This window comes from Candoia aspera, chromosome 2, assembly GCF_035149785.1.
Source record: "Candoia aspera isolate rCanAsp1 chromosome 2, rCanAsp1.hap2, whole genome shotgun sequence".
NCBI lineage: Eukaryota > Metazoa > Chordata > Lepidosauria > Squamata > Boidae > Candoia > Candoia aspera.
In genome coordinates, this window is record NC_086154.1 from 198,161,159 (window position 1) to 198,183,554 (window position 22,396).

Sequence of the window (22,396 nt, forward strand, 5' to 3'; positions counted from 1 at the left end):
ATCTGGTGAAGTCCATGTATAAAGCCGTCTCTTAGGTTGTTAGAAGAGAGTGTTTGTTATGCAGAGTGAATTGTCTTGGCAAAATTCTATCAGCCTATGTCCTGCTTCGTTTTGTTCTCCCAGGCCATACTTACCTGTAATTCGAGGTGTCATTTGACTGCCCACCTTAGCATTCCAGTCTCCTGTGATGAAAACAACATCCCTTTTAGGCGTGTTGTCCAGTAGGTGCTGCAGGTCCTCATAGAACTGCTCTACTTCAGCTTCTTCAGCATTTGTGGTTGGGGCGTATATTTGGATCACTGTGATGTTAGATGGCTTGCCCTGAATTCGAATTGAAATCATTCTGTCATTTTTTGGGTTGTATCCAAGCACTGCTTTAGCCACTTTACTATTAATTAGGAAGGCTACTCCATTTCTTCTGTGGTCCTCTTGTCCACAGTAGTAGATCTGGTGGTCATTTGATGTGAAGTGGCCCATTCCAGTCCATTTCAGTTCACTGACGCCCAGAATGTCTATCTTTAATCTTGACATCTCACCAATAACCACATCCAATTTGCCCTGGCTCATAGATCTTACATTCCAGGTTCCAATGGCGTGTTGATCCTTAGAACATCGGATTCGCCGTTCACCACCAGCACCGTCGGCCGCTAGCCGTCCTTTCGGCTTTGAGCTAGCTGCGTCATCACGTCTGGGGCTAGTTGAGCTCATCCTCTGTTCCTCCCCAGTAGCATTTTGACCATCTTCCGACCTGGGGGTCTCATCTTCCGATGGTATACCGACATATCTCTGGTTGTACTGATCCATTTAGTTTTCACGGCAAGAATACTGGGGTGGGTTGCCATTACCTTCCCCAGGGATCGCATTTAGTCTGACCTCTCTGTCATGACCTTCCCGTCTTGGGTGGCCCTTCACGGTTTAGCTCATGGCATCATTGAGGTGCTCAAGCTCCAGCACCACGACAAGGTAATGATCCTTTGCTGAAGATCCCTCAGATAGCCATGCCCTTTGCCATGAAGGTTTTTATAGTGATAACCAGCAGCTTGAATTGTACTTGGAAGCCTACCGGTAGCCAGTGCAGCTCATGGAGCATAGGTGTTACATGAACATTCTGTAGCATGTCCATTACTGCCCTTGCTGCCACATTCTGCACCAGCTGTGGCTTCCATATGGTCTTCAAAGGCAGCCCCCTGTAGTGCACCTAACAATAGTCCACATGTGAGGTGATGAAAGCATGAGTGACTATCCAGAGGGCCTCCTGGTGCAGAAACTGGATGAATCTGTGTGAAAGCCTTCCTGACCACAGCTGCCATCTCCTCCTTGACAAGAGCTGTGAATCCAGGAAAAGTCCCAAGCTGTGCATGAGTCCTAAGGGAAATGCAAGCCCAATCAGGACTAAAGATGGAAAATCTCCAGTTCCTGATGGTATAAATACCTACAGCCATTCAGTCTTGCTGGATTGAGTTTGTTCCTCCAAATCCAGGCACCCCCCCCCCCCCAAATATCCAAACACTGGGACAAGATCTCAACACCATATTACAGGTTGTGTATCTCAAACCCAGGCTAATTAAATGATTGTGTTGAGCTGGGTATCATCAGTTTACCGGTAAAACCAGACTCCAAACTGATAGGTGACCTTACTCAGTACCCTCACATAGATATTAAATAGGAGAGAGGAGAATCTTGAGCCCTGTGGCACCTCACACATCAGAAGCCTCAGGTTCAACCTCCTCCTCTCATCTTCCCCTCCTCCCCAACACCGACTGGAACTAGCTACAGAGAAAGGAGGAGAACCATCTCAACACAGTGTCTCCCAACTTCTAATCCTTGTAGGCAGCCTGGAAGGATACCATAACTGATAGCATTAAAAGCAGCTGAGAGATCAAGAAGAGACAGGACAGTCACACCATCCTCATCCCAGCTCTGCCAGAGGTTATTCAAAAGCACAACCAATGCCATCTGCATATTTGTCAGGTTAATAAGATCCTGTCCACTTCCTCAGGGGTTAGAGTTTCAAAATTACCCAGGTAACCAGACAAGACCATGCTTCCATCACCTCAAGGAACTTGCCCAGTCCAACTGTGCAAATTTGAGCTCATCCACCAAATGCCAGGGTATTCTCTACAGCAACCCTGGAGATGGTCCTGTGACTCATCCCTTATTTGAATGTTGCATTTCTTCAAATGTTGCACAGCATTTCTCAGCTCAAAATGTGTATGCCTAGCAGTGTGTACAGTTAGATAAAAATACATTTTTTCTTATTTATGAATACTTCATGAGAAATGCTTTCAAAAACCTGTATTTAAATACATATTTTAAGAGCCAGTTTGGTGTAGTAGTAAAGATGCTGGGCTAGAAACTAGGAGACTTCTTTAGGCATAGAAGCAGGCTGGGTGACTTTGGGCCAGTCACTCTCTCAGCCCAACCCAACTCCCTTGTTGTGGGAAAAATAGGAGAAGAGACCATTACTGTATGTACATGGCCTTGACTTATTCAAAATAAAGCTGGGATATAACTCTAATAAATACATAAATATTTCTATATGGATTTTTCATACTACTTTCACTGCAGCTAAGATGGAACAGGATGGAACAGTCTTATGAGCAACAACCATAGAAAACTGGCACACAAAATATATTGCTGCACCCATCTCTCTCTTAGTACACCTATTAAAATTATGTACCTCATTACACTCTTGAGACTGTAATACAAAATCACTAATCACTGAATGTAGTGAGACTGACTTCTGAGTAAACATACACAGGGTTGTGCTATTAATCACATTGCTGCATTTACACTTATGACTGGTTAATTTCATCTTCCAGGCTGGTTTCTAAAGATTGCAAATATACCAACGTTTTAGAAGAGTAGCACTATTAGCTGATAAGAACAAACACAAAGAAGCTGACTGAATGACAAGCTAACAGCCAGAAGTACTTAGGACAGAGATGTCAGTTATGTCAACAACCAAGAACTGCTCTGCTTCAATCCTGGGGGCCTCCCACTAACAGAGTAAGACAAATCTAAGGCTCAAGAAAGCATCTGCCACAATAAATCAGCCATGTAAAAAACAGTGGGCTCATCTATGAAAGATTAGGCTGGTCTGTATTGGTTCACTGTTATAGTGCAAAAGAGTTTTTTTCCCCCAAATACACTACAGGTGTTCCTAGTAACCAGATACTTGAGGAAAGCAGAAAGAATTAATAAAGCCATAAGAATTAGCACAGTCAGACAATGTTGTTTCATTGCCAGCTAGCAAGGAGGACAGGAGGTTAATTTTCCATTTTTTAAATGAATGGGTTTGTGTAAATGCTCAGGAATTAGCTCTCAAAAAATTGCTCTTACCAGAAACAGAATAAAATTGGGGATTACCTGGCACCTAGCAGTTTTTTGTGTAAATCTGAATAGAAAAATCCACTGTACAAAGTAAAAATACACATGCTGGCTGGGGAATACTGGGAGTTGAAGTCCACATATCTTAAAGTTGCCAAGGTTGAGAAATACTGCATTAAAGGATCCCAGTTTTCTTTTGCAGGTGCTCGCTCACATCTTAGTTTTCCTTAGAATAAGAAATGTAAGGCCAGGATTATGAAGATCTGATTTCTCTTACGTATTACTGATGCTCCTATACAGTATCTATCTCTGTATCATCTACCAGAGGAGCAGAAGCACCAGATAACTAACAATATCAGGCATGAAGATTACTTGTTAGATGTAAGGGTAATGGCAGAATAATTATCTTCAGTGTTTTGGTTAATTGCCCTGTAATATCATGCTTTGTGGAAAGAGAGTACCAGCAAGCCCACAGCTGTGTGACTGTCTCCCACACAGACCTTCTGTCAGTGCCCTGTGACTGATCCTTCCTCCCCATCACATTCCTGGCACTCTTACAAGGTTTGAGCAGATAATGCAAATTAGGTTTGCACAGTTCCACTCCAATGCATATTTTAAGCAGACAAAATACCTGACATTGTTTATGTTCAAGTGGGTTTTCTTTTTTCAAGCAAGAAAGTATAATAATTCTGCAGATCTCTACTAAATTCCCATTCATTGGTGATCTGCAATTAAAAAAAGGAGTGAGGATAAAATAGATACTGCATTCACAGTTGCAAAAAACAGTCTCAAAAGCCAAAAGGAGAAAAAATGTTGTAAATCTAAAGAAATGCAATTACAAGGGAAAATGAAAACAGAAGAAGCAATTATAGTAATTACAATTTACTACCCGAGGCTGCTTGGGGTTACAATTACATGTCATAACTGGTGTACAGCACCCAGATAGGTGGCAATATGGTCAATTTTGCTTGATCTTGGAAACAAAGCAGGGTCAGAACAGGGTGGTACTTGAATGGGAGTCACCAGAATATCCTAGGGCACAAGGCTAGACTAGGAAACTGACAATAACACCCCATAAGGCAATGGCAAACTAATTTCATATTTTTTATCTAGAAAACTGTATCAGCATGTCCATTAGTTGATCTTTATTCCAATGAGACTTTATCTTACGCAGAATGTGGGAGCACTACAAAGACAACCTGATTTAGTGCTATCACCATACCACAATGCACGAATGCTTCCGAATGGTGGATTAGCTGCCTTACATGGGCCTCTCTTGTGCCAATGTAGTACTGCTGGAACCACTGGGTTTTGATCAGAAGTAGCCATAAAAATTAGCCCACTCATGTAAACAGCACTACTGTGCATAATTAAGAGTTCAGTTCTGGAGAAGGGCTTTCAAGGGTTAATATGCCATGGTGGAAATGTGTGGAATTCCAGAGCTGGAAAGGGCCCAACCTGTTGCTTGGTGCAGGAAACCCATAGCTTCCTCAACATTTCAGTCCAGTTCTTTTATCAAAAACCAGCCTTCCGGCAGCACACCAACTGTTGACAACTAAATTTCTTCAGGCATTTTTAAAATATGTAAATTTTACACATGAAGAGAGGAAGTAGGTGTGTGTATCTGTGCATGCATGTGCACTAGTTCCACACACATCACCCTCACCTCCTTTGAAGACAATGGCTATCTGTATTGAAGAATGTTTTACGTCCATGGAGCCTCGCCATGTTATTTTGAGTCCTGGAAACACAACCATTTACTGCAGATGGTTGTCCTTAGGACATGAAGGCTGCCACAGGAGCTGAAGCAAAAGTATCAGAGGACTTGTTTTTAAGCAACTCATGTGCTCAACAATTTCAATGAGTTTAGGCACATGCTACTCTGTTGGTTTGGATTGCACAGATGAAAGCCAATGAAGTTTCAAGAAAAAATCTTGTGTAAGATTTGCTTGTGAGAATTTCAGCTAAAATTGGGTTGGCCTGAATGGACAGATTTTTATTATTGGATTTCAATCAATTTTATTATTGTCTCATACATATTGTACATCTAGTGATATTACATATTGTATTGCTTCATCTATTTAACATAATTAACAGAACTGAACAAAACAATGCATTAGAGCCTACCATATAAAGGAGAAACCACATTTTATTACTAGTGATAGCATCATGGAAAAACATTCCCTCCAGAGATTCCTTCCTTGCATAGCATATAAACATATACTTTTTTTAAAACAAAGAATTGTGATATATACAGTATAAAGATATGATCCAACCAAAAACGTAAGCCCAATTTAGTTTAGTGCTATGAATTGTCTGAGGTGGTCATAGCTTTGTGAATCTCCCTTTTTCCTGTTGCTTGTGAAGACCCAGGTATGCATGCAGAGGAGATCTGCTACTAGAAGGCTCCACTATCTAATGGTGAAATCAAGGGTCACAGAATCAGAAACATTTGGGTATTTTGGAAAGTTCTGCAGGATCCTAACCCCTCTCTGTGTCCCATACTTCGACACTCTCCTTCATGGCCTATCCTAAACCACAATAGTCAGCAGGGCTTTGGATGGGTATGTTTGAATAATCAGCATGGATTCTCCATCCTGCGTAGAGGATTGATGTACTGATTATATGCTTTAATCACTCTCTCAAAAATCTGTGAGCCTATAAAGTCCTTAATTTTGGATATATCATGTCTCATATTTAAATCATCACAACATTCTGTGGGCACTAGTCAATAATGACAAAGTCCAAACCACACAAATTTATGGGTGCAGTTAATGTGAGAAGGGGATTATCTTTTCTCTGATAAACCATAACAGAAGGGCTTTTTTAAAAGATGACCTCTGTGTTTGCCACAGTGAATATACAACTTTTATTTTTTAAAAAGGAGATAAATCATGATTTTTCCTAGCATTATTAGACCTATACACTTTAAAGGAAATGTTAAAATATGTATTAGTTAGCAGACACACACACAGTCATAGTGGACAGTCTATTTCATTTTTAACAAGGCATTTATTGCGCATACCTTCTTAACCATCAACATTTGACAGTGAATTGGAATCATTTCACACTGTGTTCAAATGTTTAATGAGGGAAATAGTCTGGTTGTTTGCAACAAATACCAATACTTCACAGCTATGACATCTAGCCTGATCATATGAAATAAGGTGTGCTTAAGTGGATTGAAAACATGAGCTTAGATGCATCAAACACACCACAGACTGATCATAAGGTTGCACATGTAAGTACACTTATTAGGCAATAAATCCACTGAAGTCAATGGGATTTGCTCTACAGAAAACACGGACAGAATCAAACCGTAAAAAACCTTACACTGTAACACTGAAAATCATCTCTATTTTGGAGCTATGGCAAGTTCTCCATTGTGGGCGTAGATGTGTATTTGTGTGCACATGTAGTTGTGTGCTTAAGAGCAGCTTGCAGCTGATGTTTATCTCTAAGCCCTAAACGTTAAACTTCTGATGAAGACTTAAGAGCAGAGGACGCTGTTCCTTCCTATTAGTTAATCTCAAGGGCCACAGAGTAATGTAGAATTAAAAACCATTATTCCACTGAAACTGGTGAGATAAAAAGCACAATGTTACGCTAATTGTGGCTTGGGAAACCAGCTTATGTATTTAAATTCCATAAATATGGCCCATTTAAATTTTTACACAGTGTCTCTCAAAATGAACTAGCAGCATGATGGTAAGAATTCAATACAGATTGAATTCTCAGATCCATTTCTTCAACCAGAGAGAGGTGGTATTATAGCAGACAACAAAACGCAGCTGATTTTATACCCTAAGATACAGTTTTCGTACACTCAGTTAACCTACATATAACCCAGATGAGAGCTCAAAATTGACACCAAAGCACATATCATTACTGTTAGGATGATTTACTTGAAGACAGGGCAACTCCTTCTTCAGCCACATAACACTCTTTGTGTATAACACTGCTTCTTTCATTCAAACCAGTGCAAGCAGACCATCTCCACAGATTCACTGTAGTCCCAGGAGATGGTAGAATGAGAAGAGTAAACAATATCTATTCATAAGTGGTAGTGAAGGGAATCTTACACTGTCATCATCCTCCCACATGAGGACTTTTAAAGTATACCATCAGTTCTGAATTTAAACAGAGTTGAGAAACAATACAAAGTTGATTATGAACTTTCGTAAAAGCGTCTTTATTTCTATGATAATTGCAAGTTTTCCAAACAGAATCTGAGTAGGACTCAAGTAGTCCTCGGGGGATGCATTTTGGCTCTAATGATAATTGAGGTACTAATTTACAGGACTGTTTTTGATTATATACTATTAATATAGTATGATAACAAGATGATATATTGTGCAGGGACAGCTCTCATGGCATAACTGCAAATAATCCTATTCTTCTAAATGCTTGTTTCTTAATACAAACTTTTTAGAAATATTGTGGATGAGTAATAAATCTATGTAACTGACTCCCTCTTGTTCCGGGTTTTAGTATCTAAACATCTATCAGGTTTCCATGTTGAAGATTCAAATCAGGGTTAACTTAACATTTGAATGGTAACTTAAATATTGTTAACTTTCACTTACTAAATAAAGAGATAAGAAGTAGATTTTCTACTGACAAAGATATGAACAACCCAACTCTTAATTAACTCAAATGAACTGTAAGATCTCAGGTGCTATTCTGAAAGCCACTCCAGCATAGGAATTGATTTCTGCTTCTCACTTTATACCCTTGGTGCCTTCACAGAATTTTTAATGGAAATTCAAGCTTATATTAGACAACAAAACGAGCATGAAAATGAAGATAAATAAATATGGTGCTACATCAAAATTAGAAGGCAGCTTTTAAGAAAGCAAGTATTCAGTTCAGTCCAAGGATTAAAATACTAAACAGAAACTGAAGACAAATGATAAACAAAGCATAGATCCTAAACTGAACAGAATGCCATTCCCAAGAGCTGATGACACAACTTGTGTGGTATCAAGGAACACAGGCACCTAAGGGATGGCAAGAGGGAGCAAGTGATGGGATGCATGCCATAACGTTCTTGTGCAAATTATGTTATTTATTCTATTTATTTATATGAGTGTTTATACCACTCTAATTCCAAGGACTCAGGGTGATTTAAAATGCAGAATAATACAGATACGCTGAGCACTAACTGTACAACCTTGATAATTCCTTTGTCCACATATAAATATTATATTTATGTATCAATTTTTTTATTTTCTCCTTTTGCTTGCTTGTTTGCTTTTTTTCTTTTTAAAAATTATTAATAAATAAAATTTTAAAATACAGAATAGAAAACTAAACAATTATGTGCCTACGTTATGATATGACTCACATAAATTATATAATCATGTCTTTTGTATGATGACATCATGATGCATGTGCCATCATTATGACATCACTGAGGTTTTAAACAAATACCTATGCCAAGGAATACAATTTTAACATTCTAGTGTTATTTTTAAGTTTTAAAATTTAGTTTAAAGATTTAAACTTACTTTTAAAAACAGTAACAAATGAAGGCCTGAGAGAACATTCTGTGTGAATACGCATGATATGATTTTAGGAGCATAAAACATGGGGGAAGGATAAGACAGATTGCTAAATTAGTGAATTAATTGATCACTTAATTTGTATATTTGCTACCATCTCATATATAGCAAAATATAATTCTATTCTGCATATTGAAATGGAGGCAAGCCCTTTTTTGCCCAACACTGATAGTTTAGATGCTGGCTTCCTTCTTTTTTATGATGTATATGTTTGGTAGTTTCCCTAGGAGATGAACTATTTATTCAATATATTCTGAATGATCTATCAGTGGAGAAAACTGCAAACATAGCCACTCTAGGTCACTTCTATCCACTATGATTATTAATGATTAATGATGATTAATAATATTAATGACCTTAAGATACCATTGCATATATCTAAACCTATGGAAAGCTATATTGCTACAAGAAGATGATAATACTGGGTGATTTTTAAGCTTATTATAATAAATTGGTATGAACATGTTATTCCTGTTCTTACTGCAAAGTTTGATTAAATAAATACACTTACTAAATAACATAATATAATGCTATTAACTCCTAGCAATATACTCCAGTTGGTCAAGTGATTCCTTGGTCACCATGCTTTGAAGTTAACTAGCATTTTTCAGAATGTGTAAGCTTTCTCCTTAATATAGGAATGCTTTTTTCTATGACTGCATGATGCAATAATTAGCAATAAATGTTGATTTGATGCTTTGACAGCTGTGAATATTAGTATAGGAATCAAACTATTTTTTATTTTGTATTGTGCCAATGTTTCAGAATATGATCCCATCATTTTATTATGTGTTTTAGCTTGCTGAATCCATTACATATTGGATGTCATTGCTATCCATATATGTTCTTTATATAGTCATCTGTCTCCCCATATACATTAGGTTATGTGAGTTCTTGAAATTTTGTTTCCTTCATGATTACTTCTACATAATTAAGAAAAATTATTCCATCTTTTGATTAAGAATGGTCCTACATATTATCTGCAATTTGAATAGTGAAAAAAAGCACAAAAATTACAGGGGCAAAACAGTGAAATTACAGTTAACAGTGGCAAATCAAGATCCGTGAAGGCTCTGAAGCATGTTAGGATCTTAGTGAAAACTGAGGCTTCCCTTTTTTTCAAGAAATACTCTGCACTGATACATTGGCAGAGCCAAGAAGTAAGTAGGCAGGGCCACAAGGAGACAGTCTTTTTTTTTTTTGCATGTCCAGCCATCTATCGCCCCCCAAAATGGTTGTTACAGCTAGAAGTCACCATAGTTTTTGTTTCTATTTAACAGTATCTTCTAGTGGTGATCTTTGAAGGATAGCATGGTGGCATCTGCAACAGAATGCTTTTCACAACAGTTCTAACCATCACTGTAGGCTGGACTATAGCATTTTTATTGGGGGGGAGAGGAGGAGTGAGACTAGGAGTAGGATGAGACAAAAGTTTAGTGAGTTCAATTTTCTCAACAGAGAACATCAAGCCCAGCAGGGTTTTCTGTTGTTGTTGTTGTTTTGCAGTGAATATGTATCTGACTAGAAGGAGTAAGAACCGCCTGGTTCAATAATACATTTGCCTGCATTCTTTTCCTATCTTAATTACATGAAAGTAGGTGCTGACCAAGGGCTTACCTGCTTTAGGGAAGAAAGGTGCAACAAGACCAAAGCCAGTGGGAAAAAAACAGACCCAAGCAGTGCAAAAACATGGGTTCAGCTTTGCCCTGATTTCAGAAAACTGCATAAAGTCAGGAAAATATTGACTCAGATCTTGATATGGAGATGGCAATGCTGTGTGAAGAGGGACCCTGTATCTTTTTTTACGAGACTTCTGTATGCAAATCAGAGGTCCTTTAAAATGCCCTAAAATCCCAGCCTAGAGAGGACTACCATATCTGGGTTGAAAAGACACAAATCTCCACTAGATGGCAACACCACATTCTCTGTCTTTCTTCGCAGCCATCTCATGGTTGTTTTTGCAGCCCAAATGTGATAGTTAGTCACATATGAGAGGAGAGGAGAGGAGAGGAGAGAACCTCAGTGTTGTTGCATGGGAGCTAACATCTCTAGCCATAAATACATAAATATGTAGAAAACAACAGAGATAACTAAACCACACTATAAAATCACAGGTGAGGCACATTAATGGCAAAATAATTTGGAATTCAAAAATGCATAATTTTCCTTATTGTAGATGCACTCCTGATATAATAATACACAAAGTCATTACCTGCATCCTGCTGCTATTCTGGCAGTAGCAGCCACCTCCTTTTTAATCTCAGAATGCTCTGAATAACACTGAGTGATCAGAGAACAAGGGTTAAATCTACCAGGAGCCCTTCTTGCACAGACGGGCTTTAAGGAAATAAATGAGATTTGTGCACAAGAAGATCCTGGAGGATTGTGCTCAGACGAGAAGCCAAAACCGTCCCCATCTTCAAGACTCAGGCACATCAAACGGATCAACACTTTCTTCTCCAATTTGCCAAGGGAGTTAAGAATTTTTCATTGTCGTGTTGATGCTTTAGAAAAAGAAACAGAAAAGGGTCAGTACAATGGATTGTTACAGACGTATCCAGGACTTCCTCTAAGGAGCAAAGGGCAGAATAAACATATAGCTAGTCCTAGTAATATTTATTTATTATTATTCAAATTTCCATTACCGCCCATCTCCCCCCAAAGAGGGGGACTCTGGGTGGTTTACAATAAAATTATCCCTTTAAAACCTCAACATATAAAGTCAACATCCAAAATACTAAAATAATAAAGAAATATAAAATCCAAGTGGGACAATTTACATTCGGCAGGGAGAACTCTACACCACCAGCCACCCCCAGGAAGAGCTGCTTCCCTTCCCATCCCAGGCGAGGCGGCAGAACCAGGTCTTCAAACCCTTCTGGAAGGTTGGGAGCGAAGGGGCCTGCCTCACCTTGGGGGGCAGAATGTTGCAAAGGGCAGGCGCCACTGCAGAGAAGGCTCGTCTCCTGGACCCCGCCAAGTGAAACTCCCTTGCCGATGGGATCCGTAGCATGCCCCCTCTGCATGACTGGGTGGGATGGGTCACTATCTGGTAACTGCCCAGACCCAGACATTACACATAATAAAAGCTGAGCCATCTCAAATATCATTTGAACTTTTATTCTGCTTCATTATAACACTTCCCTCATCTTTTCCTCCTTTTAAAGCATGACCTAAATGATCCAGGGCTTTGGCATGAATATCCACGAGGGAGGGAGGGTGACAAAACATGCATTGTGACCTCATGATGCAAACTCCATCCTTTTTGTACAAACATTATGACATCATAAGGAATAGCAATTGCATCACAACTTCACAATGAACACTGTGGACTCTATGGATAACTCTGAACTTGATACCTTTGCTGGTATAAGCATTTAGCAGAAACAAGATTACTGTTATTACTGTATCATTATCATCATTGTCATTATTATTTATTCCACCCTTTTTGTCAACTCAAGGTGGCGAACATACTTAATACTTTTGCCTCCTATGCTTCAATTGAATCTTTTTTTTCAAGTGCCAACAATGTTGATATACTGGCTTCCAGTGAGGGACTGAGGGCTGACTGACCAGCTGTGTCTGTGAGCTCTGCAGGCAGATCTGACAACGCGGGCTTTTTTGGGGCACAGGTAGGCTTTTCCTGCAGCCCTAGAACGTTTTCATGGTTAGAAAATGCTCGGAATTATCCCATGTGTGCTCCACAACGCCGTTTTGTAGCCAGTGAATCGCCAGAGACAGGGAATTCATCTTTTCCACGCTACATTGCAGTCCTTTGGGACAATAAGTTAAGCCTTCTAGAACATCTTATTTGTTTGTTTGTTTATTTATTTGACATTTTGTGCCCTAAGAGAGGCTCTCTACTTGGTGTTTATCGTTATTTTGGATTAATTTTTTAAAATCTTTTAATGTTTTGGCTTATTTCCCATTTAAAGAATAAGGAGAAGTGAGAATAAATAACTGCTTCATTGTCACTGTTTTTGTACTGGATTTGAAGATTAAAAAAAAATTTCTGCATGCAGAAATTGCTGTTTTGAATTTCTAGTTCTCTGCTCACTTTTTTAAGAAGCTGCTGTACCTTCTCTTGTCAATTTCACTTGGAAGTTTTTATTATTAACTTATTAGCTCCTATTTGTGCATTAAGTATCTAGGGAGTGTTATAATCTACTGCCTGAAACATGGAGGATTGTTGTGAGTCAGAGCAGACTTATACAGAGATTCTATCAGATTTCTATCAGAATATTCTGCAGGAGATGCGGAACAATGGGGAAGAGATGATTTCTAAAATAATTTCTAACATGTGTCATCTGGATGATGTTTCTACAGAAGAAGATCTTGATACAGATGAAGATTTTTCTACTGACAGTAAAATTGAAGTAATGCCAGATGAGGATTATATTTTGGTGGTAATGGGGTTAAACAGAAAGTTTGAACTGCAGATTACTAGAAGAGCTACTTGTTATGACTTCTTCAGGGATTGTTATGGGAAAGAAAAAGACTTGCCTTGGGGGAGTTTTTCTTTTGCTGAGAAATCTGCGATTTTAAGGGAGGGAAGTTGGGCTGTTTGATTTTTGTAAGAAAAATGCCCTGTATTTAATAAGAAGATATATAAATTGTTTGGTTTATTTTGAAGTAGGGTAAAAATTAAGAATGTTATATTGGATTGTCAATGAGACTTCTATGATTGCATTTTTCTTTAATGACTTGGATTTGGATTAAGATCTTTTGGGGTTTTTTTTCAAGATTTGTATGATTTTTAAGATGTATAAGGTATCTATAAGGTAGAACAACAGATGTCTGGTTATTAGGTTTAATAGGGTTAAGATTGCTATAGTATTATTAAGTATAAAAGTAGATAATTTATATATTTTAGGGAGATATGTAAGTGTTTGGGTCTATCTTGAGCTGAGGTAAAAAAAAATTACGAATGTGTAATTGGCTGGACAATGATTTATGGTTATTATGATTCTATTTCCCTTTAATGAATTGGATTAAGATTTACTAGATAGGTTTATTTGATTTGTAAGATTTATAACCCTAACAATTGCCTGTTTTTTTAGGTTTAATAAGGTTAAGATTGTTGTATTATTATTAATTATAAATGCAGACAATTTATGTGTTTTTATAATTTTTATTATAGTGGACAGAAATATATAGGATATATAGAAATATATAGAATAGTAGCAGGAAGGAAATAACTAAATAAATGTTGTTTTAGGGGGGTGGGAAACTGATTTAGAAACTTATATATTTTTCTTTTATATATAAAAGGAAGGAGCAAATGCATAAGTGATCTGTATATGTGCTAATGGAAGATTTATAGAAATAATGGGACCTTGGTTTGATATAGAGTAAGGGATTGACTATGGAAATTGCTGTATATTCCTGCTGTTGAAAGTCGGAAGTCACCTTTGTTTGTAATCTTTAAAATTCTTTTTCCTGTGTTCTACAATTTTTATTTTTTCTTTCTTTTTGTAGTTTTTGGCTTTTTTGTAGTTTTTATCTTTGTTTCAAATTTAATAAAATTCTTATTAAAATGTCAATATACTTATTGACAGCATAGATACAACAGCATTTTAGGCTTGGTAGCAAAAAGGGGTAGGCTTACATTGTCTTATATGTAAACTATAAGTCAGGAAAGACAGACATTACCTATCTTGCAATAATTATTTTAGAATTCATTTGTATCAAGAACTGCATAAATATCTAATTGCCAAGTGTACAACTTGTGACTCACATAGCTGGAAACAGTCATACATTGGCATCTGACAGATGCTTGATAACTTCTGAGGTTATTTCTTACTTTGCATAGGCATTTGGTCTCACTGTTGATTTTTTTTTTCCCCTACAGACACATACAGATATTTACATGAATGCATCAAAGCTCAGGATTACACTTGATATATTTGGTGAAAATCTAGTACATGAAAGTGCAATGTATAATAAATCTGTAATCCTTTAAGGTGCCATTTATCTATATACCACTAAAACTCCCGGGTCTGTTTGTCTGTAACTTTAACTGGGCAAAACAGTGCGTCATAGGCCAATAATTTTTGAACCAAGGTACCTCAAATGGGCTAAGTTACAGAATGCGTCCAAAATCCAGGACCCATGACACCCATGGAACTGAAATTTGGCAAATGTTATAAAACATTTTATGACATTAAAATTATCATAAAACACTTTATCACATAATACAAAATATCATGAAACATTTCCTGTTTCTCTGAAACAATGACCCAATGGGTCACAGGTTGTCTAGTTTATTTATAAATTTTATGTAGCTGCCCATCTCAACCTTGTGACACTTCAATTCATAATACAAAAATAATAAAATATAAGATATCATAAAAACTTTATTACAATGCCTTCAAGAGCCCTAAAATATTGTCTCACAGTCAAAATATCATACTCGTCAGGTTCAGCTAACAACCTGGCCCCAAATCCTGAGGGAAATGCCAGGTCTTCAAGGATTTTCAAATGGATGACCATCCAGATCTTAGGGGGATATAGTTCCATACGGAAGATACCACAACAGAGAAGTCTAATTTTTTGAGTCCCACTAGATGGCATTGTTCTACAGAAGAGACCTGGAATATGTCCACCCTGTCAGATCTGGTGCGATGAACAGACACAATAGGAGAAAGGTGGTCCCATAAGCAACCTATGCCATGTAGGGTTTATAGAGGACCACCAGCCCCTTAAATTGCATCCAGATGCTTACTGGGAGGCAGTGCAGCTTGTAAAGCAGTAGTGTTATGTGGGCATACCAAAGTGCACCAAAGAGTACCCTGTCCCACTCATTCTGGACCAGCTATAGCTTCTGAATGGTCTTAAAGGGCAGCTCCATGTACAGCACATTGCAATAGTCCAAAAAGGAAGTGACTAAAGTATGAGTGACCATGAGCAAAGCCTACCTTTCTAGGAATGGGCATAAATGGCCCACAAGATGCATTTGTGCAAAGGGCCTGCTGGGCACAGCTCCACCTGCACCTTGAGGAGTAACTGTAAGACCAGAAGAATCCCCAAATTGTGCACCTACTCTGATGGACTGCAAGCACTTCCACAGACAGAATTGGAAAATCTCTGGACTGGGGCCCCTAAAACTCAGGGCCACTTGGTCTTGCTAGGGTTGAATTGCAGCCTGTTCTTCCCCATCCAGACCCCCACAGCTTCCAGGGAATGGGAAAAAACTTTGACAGCATCACTTGGGCAGCCCAGCATAAAACATGTACATCTGAATATTATCAGCGTACTGATGGTTCTTAACCTTATGCCAGTGAGTGATCTCACCCAGCAGCTACGTGTAAATATTGAACAGGAGTGTGGAGAGAGTGAGGTTCTGAGGCACCCTGCAATGCAGAGGTCTAGTGCTGGACCTCTCTCCCCTCACCAACACCTGACAGGAACTGGTCTTGAAGGAAGGAGAACCAGTGACTCTCATTCCCAACCTCCTAAACACATCCAGAAGGATATCCCAATCAATGGTATTGAAAGCTAAGAGATCAAGGAGGACAAGGACAAATGCACTACCCCATCCTGTGCCTGCTAGAGGTTTTCCACAATCGCAATCAATGCCATCTCAGTACTATAACCTGACCTGAAACCTGACTATAAAGAAGGGAAGGTTGTAGATCAGATGAAAATTGTACAGCTCTGTTGGATCTAGTAATGGCTTCTTAGAGACCGGGTGAAACACTGTTTCTTTCACAATAGATGTAACTGTCCCTCCCTTAAAGAAGCATTCACCACCACACGTGTCACCTCTCAGGAGGTCTTAACCAGCCAGGTGGGATATGGATCTAAAGCACAAAGGGCAGAGCTCAGAACCCCAATAACCCTGTCCGCTTCCTCAGGACTGAACAGCTCAACTCTTCCCATATACTGTGGAGTCCCTGCTGCTCTCTGAGCTTGCTTGTTGACTTGCAGATGTTTCATTACGTGATTAGGTAACATCGACAGTGCTAGTGAGTGTGGGGTTTGCTCCCTGTTTATATACAGTAGCTTGTCCTGCCAGTGTTGGTGGGGGTGTGGTTTTCTCCTTGGTAGTTCCTCAGTTAGGGTATTGTTTTCTGCTTGATTGTTTGTCTGCTCATCTGAATGTTGGCTGCTGGAAAGGATGTATTCTGGTCTTTTTGTTTCCTTCTTAGTTTTTTTTTGTCTCTTTTGAACAGTGTGCAAATGTGTTTTATCTCTATGTGTCTATTGATGACCACATTTACATACCATTCAAAAGAGACAATAAAAAAGCTAAGAAGGAAACAAAAAGACCAAAAACCCCACACTCACTAGCACTGATGATGTTACTTAGTTGGGTAATGAAACGCCTGCAAGCAAACAACCAAGCTCAGAGAGGACCAAAGACTCTACAGTTCAACACTGAGCTACATATATTCTCTTCTATTCTTCCTATATAACTAAGCAAGATTATATCTCAGCCAATTCCACAGGACCTGCATAGCCAGAGTCCAAATCCAAGCAAATCCAAGTGATTTTTTCCAATGGATACCTGGAAAAGTCCTCACAGCAAGTGTTTCTCTGGGCCCACCTTATCTAGGAGGGACCAAGCCATCCTAAATAGGTCTAGCTATCTACAGATGCAATAAGAATGGAAAAATAAGCATGGCAAACAACCTGAAGCTTTATTTGCAGGCCACCTTACAGGACAACTTATTATCCATTCCTATCTGCATAAGGAAGGTTTCTGTAACATATTCTGAACCAAGAACATTGGCCTTTGAGTATTGTGCAGAGCACAACATTCCAAAAAGTGGGCAGGAATAAACTAGATGGGGCTGGGAGAAAATCTGAATTTGACTTAATTACATTTAATGAAAACTTAATTCATGTAAATATTAGTTCCTTTGTATTTAATTATATTCCTATTTTATCACATTATAATTATGTTTTCACAGAAACCTGGGGGAGGCTATTTAGGACCACTGTCATGAGTACTGATGGCGAGCAGGAGGGGGCCTCTATCCAGGGGGGAAAATGCATGCGTAGTACTGAGGAATTAAGCAGCCATTCAAAGAGACACAGAACAGACCCGCCTTAACTTTTGGGGTTTATCTGTCTGGGTTTTCCCACGCTTCTTCAGTTTGTTAGGATTCTGTCTTATGTAGCAGTAATAAACACTAGAGACCTACTCCTCGTCTCAGCGTGATTCCTGACTGTTAGGACAACCACACCCAGGTCTTTGGAGAGCACAACTTCTGTGGGTCTAGCACAGAGGTACAAGTCTGGCATTAACTAGCTTAACTGTAGGGCACACCTAGAAACTATCAGATTTGAGATGCTTGCAGTTCATAAGTCTAACAGGAAGCCCATCACTTTTATTATTCATCCATGCAAGAGGGCTACATGCCCAGTCCAACATGACTTAAGAATTGTTTCTGAACTATAAAATCATCTGAATTTTAAGTATTTGTTTATAACACAATACCTCTTCCACCTCATTACTCACTTACAGTATATAGAGGCATGGGATGACATACTGTGGAGCAAACATACAGAAAAAGAGCTGTGATTTCTTCCTCTAGTAGTAGTTACCATTATTGCACTTTATATTAATGGGTTGCTCCAAGGTATAATGCCACCTAATACCATAACTGATAAGAAAAATAGATCCATTTATTACCAGTAGTAGTCAAGCTACTAAACACACTGTGATCATCTTTTGTCTGAAGGCTCCATTTTCAACTCAATAAAACAAAAGCAACTTTGTCAAAAATTAAAAGTAAGGATATTCTGTAATTATAGTGTTTTAAGGGTCTATAATTTATAGTCCCAATCAAGACATTAATGGTGGTCTTGTCATAACTCACGTTCATGACTAACCCACTTTGGACTGGATCCTTGACAACTTAGTTCCTTTATAAAATTGAGCTGAATACAAATTTTAACAGTAGAATAGAGCAATTGAAATCAATAGAACCTAATGAGTCATGCTTACTGTAAATCTAAATATAAATAAGGACATTCCAACCCAATGTTCCTTTTACAATTTGCAGAATAATAAATAACTACTACCAGACATACTACATTCACTTACTGTTTTCTTCAAGGATTAAACACTGCTACATGTTTCTTCTAACACCATGTTTTCACAAGCATTCAAAACATGCAAAACACTTCTGCTTTTTTATAAAAGCATTTACTGTTTGCTATTCAAACCACAAAGGCAAATGAAAATGCAGCTCCATGAAAGATTTTACAATGAATATAAAAAGGTAAGAGGACAAACAAAAAAGAAGATCGGGTAGACTCCAGAAAAATAAAAAGGTTGTTTCATCAAAGCAAGGTTGCAAATTATGTCCATTGTCTTAAATTGCTAATAAGTTGAAAGTATTAACATATACTTTATTAGCCTAATAATAGGATTATGTCATGAGTTACTGCATGTTTATAATAAATTTGGCAGCAGCTTTTATCTAAATGAACCTTGACCTGCTGTCTAAAAGGCCACATATCAGTATTAGGATCTCACAGAGACTACCTGGAGTTTACCCAGTTCTTCTATGTTTCTTGCATAATGTTGTAATGAATAATACTCATATATAATGGCTTGTTTATTAAATTCTTACTTCTGTTCGGCTGAAGTTACTTCTGGCTCATTTGAAAGACAGCTTGCTCTGCATGCAAGGGAAAATGAAAAATATTAAATATATTCTTATCTCATTTGTTAAGGATAGATATTGAGAGATACATATTTACATTAAAAACAGAATTAAGACATTTTCACAGGCAAACTTGTTTTATCATATATATCCAGTGTCCATTAAGTAACGTCTCCCCAATGGCCAAGAGAAATGCTCGCCCGAATAAATGTACAGTGCTACAAGACTTTTTTGCTGTTTGTAGCAACCGATTAATTGGAACATTACTTTGGAATCAGTTATGCAAGAAGTTTCAAAAACAATGCACAAGTATTTTAAGAGTTCGTAGTTTTAAATACAGCAACAACTACTCCTATAAACAGTTACCTCAGATAAGCTTTATTGTACTAATAGAGACTTCCTTTTGTATAAGTATAGATAGAATCAGGCTATAGGGCAGTAATATGAATACAATTGCATCTTTAATGCTGGCTGGAAAATGCATCACATCTTTTGTACAAGGTATGTACATTAAAATGTAAATGGTATTTTCTATAATTCCATGACTCTGAACTACTGCACTGATATTATCCATCATTACCAAATATAGTATAGCATCAACCTATACCATCACAAAGCTATAATCAGAGCAGTAGGATACTAAGATAGTCATGACAAATTTTCAACTGCTGTGAGCAGCTTTTTTGATGCAATCTATCAAAATCTTGCTTGTGGTCATCAAGTGTACTAGGACTGCAAGCAGATAGGCAGATTGGAGTTACATCACTAAAAGTAATTTTATGCATCATTTAAAATAGATACACCTTCACAATAGTGTACTGGAGTTCAGCTTCATACCAGCAGCTTATTCAAGCTTTCTGAAATGGCTGCTTTGATCCACAAAGTTACTACTATAATCACATTATAAGGTAACAAAATTTGCATTTTTCAGGGTGCTAAAGCTCATGCAATTGACAGTCCAGCAAAATACTATTTAGACTTGTGGTAACTCAGTAGCAATTTTTTCTGACAGTCAACCCTCATTTTAATAAACCTCAATTCAGTGGATCATTTGGTGGATGCAATGATCAAAATCTGGACTTTAGACAACAAGAAACTTTGCCCCAAGTAACATACAAAGGTTGTTCGTAAATCACACTGGACAACGTTTGTACATTTTGAACATTATGTGCATGTTAGGTACATCTACATATATTTTATAAATTTTACAGGATGTACAGTAGATTATGTATGTTTTGATTATGTGTGCTTTCTATGTGTAAAATCCCATTCACTATTTAATTAACAGTCCATTAAATTGTGTTATGGTAGGTCTCTTTATTTTCTTGTCCATAAAATGAATCCTCATGACAATGTAAAGTCCTGGACATGAGTAGAACTATATTCTCTGGAAATATTTTTGTGATCTTCAAAAGATCTAATCTGATTTAGAATACATAAAGGGAATCATATTTTATCATCCAATTTGCCAGATGTCATATTCAAGTCTAGCTTAGCCAATTAAATTGGTCAGTAATAATTTTTATCCTAAGAAAAAGTAAACAAAATTATCAGACTGACAGAAAACACATTCAATTAAGAAGTAAGTTTAGCTAAAACTTTTGGGACTCCCTTTCAAATAAATGTCTTTGAATATATTATTTGGATTATCATTTCTAACAAAGATATAGTGGATTTATATCTTGGTGACATAATGGCAGAAAGTGGATGCATCCAAACTAAAGACAACATGTTTTTAACTCCTTCATAAGATTCTTTCTTTACACTCAATCATTTGTATTATGGCAACTTATCCAGTCCTAATACCTCCAAGTTACTGAAAAGTTACTCAGTTATTGAAAATTCGCAGCCACTGAAAAGTGGGTTTGGGCATATAAAGTCTTAGAGATTAGGTTGTGCACCATGTTCTAAAAAATAACATTTAACCTAGCAACTATGATTTGACTAAACTAGGATGCTGCTGAACTACAATTCCCAGGACCGCTAGGCCATGCCGCAGCCCTATACACATTTACATAGCAATAATATTCACTATTCTCAGTGGTGCTTACTTCTGTGTAGACATGTGTAGGATTAATATGCATTTTCTTAATGGTTAATCTTTTTTAGAAATGAAAATGTAATACCAGTTATTATCAGAATTCTGTCTTACTTTGCTGATGCCTCCCTCAGCTCTTCATCCAGTCTGCATGAGTAAAAGTTATTGATGGAGGAGAAGAAGCAAGCAGAGCATAGGACAGAAGCAGGGAAAAGCAGAATGTCAATCAAGCAAGGAACATGCTTGTGAAATTATGCCCCAACATATGATTTTTTTCTAAAGTGTCACTGATTTTGATTTCATTTTTCATATATACAGTGTATTTAGTCCATGTATAGGCAGGTCTTGTAAAGCTAGCAGGAGTCTGCAGCATGCGTGCTGTACAAAGCTGACAAAGTGATTGAACTGAAATCCAGAATAGGCCAAATTAAGGAAATTTATAACTGATCTCAGTAGCTCATGCATGACGTTCATGACACGGAGCTTATGGGATCTTTTTAAATGTCAGCTGCTGAAATCCTACACTGCCTCACACGTCCTCAGTCACTTAAAAACATCAGCACAGGCTGCAGCAGAGCAAGAGTTTTACCTTACTCTTCTCTGAATGGATCTGTCTTCATCATACCTTTCAAGATAAAAGTGGGTGAAGGACAGAAATATACAAGGTCAAATAATATGCAGACATCACATTTATCCCAAATGTATCATCTCTACATCACAAGGAACCTATTCCCAAGGTCAACTTAAAATGTAGAGTCAGCACTGAGGCTCTTGTATGTGCATTACATGTCAATGCAAAGGTGTGCTAAAATGTCTATTTCAATGTGAACCTTTGGACCTTATTC

At 37.8% G+C, this 22,396-nt stretch overlaps 1 protein-coding gene across 1 annotated transcript in view; it reads right to left on the reverse strand.

Annotated features, from left to right (window-relative positions):
• Positions 1-10,891: 10,891 nt before the first annotated feature.
• The window catches only part of PRUNE2 (prune homolog 2 with BCH domain), a 123,072-nt gene continuing 111,567 nt past the window's right edge, over positions 10,892-22,396 (reverse strand). The window contains exons 17-20 of the mRNA XM_063295162.1: positions 22,141-22,176; positions 21,666-21,698; positions 19,481-19,528; positions 10,892-11,398 (exon numbers count right to left, since the gene is read on the reverse strand). Of these exons, the coding sequence (XP_063151232.1) occupies positions 11,371-11,398; positions 19,481-19,528; positions 21,666-21,698; positions 22,141-22,176 (145 nt within the window). The 3' untranslated portion in view covers positions 10,892-11,370. The remainder of the gene's footprint in view (positions 11,399-19,480; positions 19,529-21,665; positions 21,699-22,140; positions 22,177-22,396) is intronic.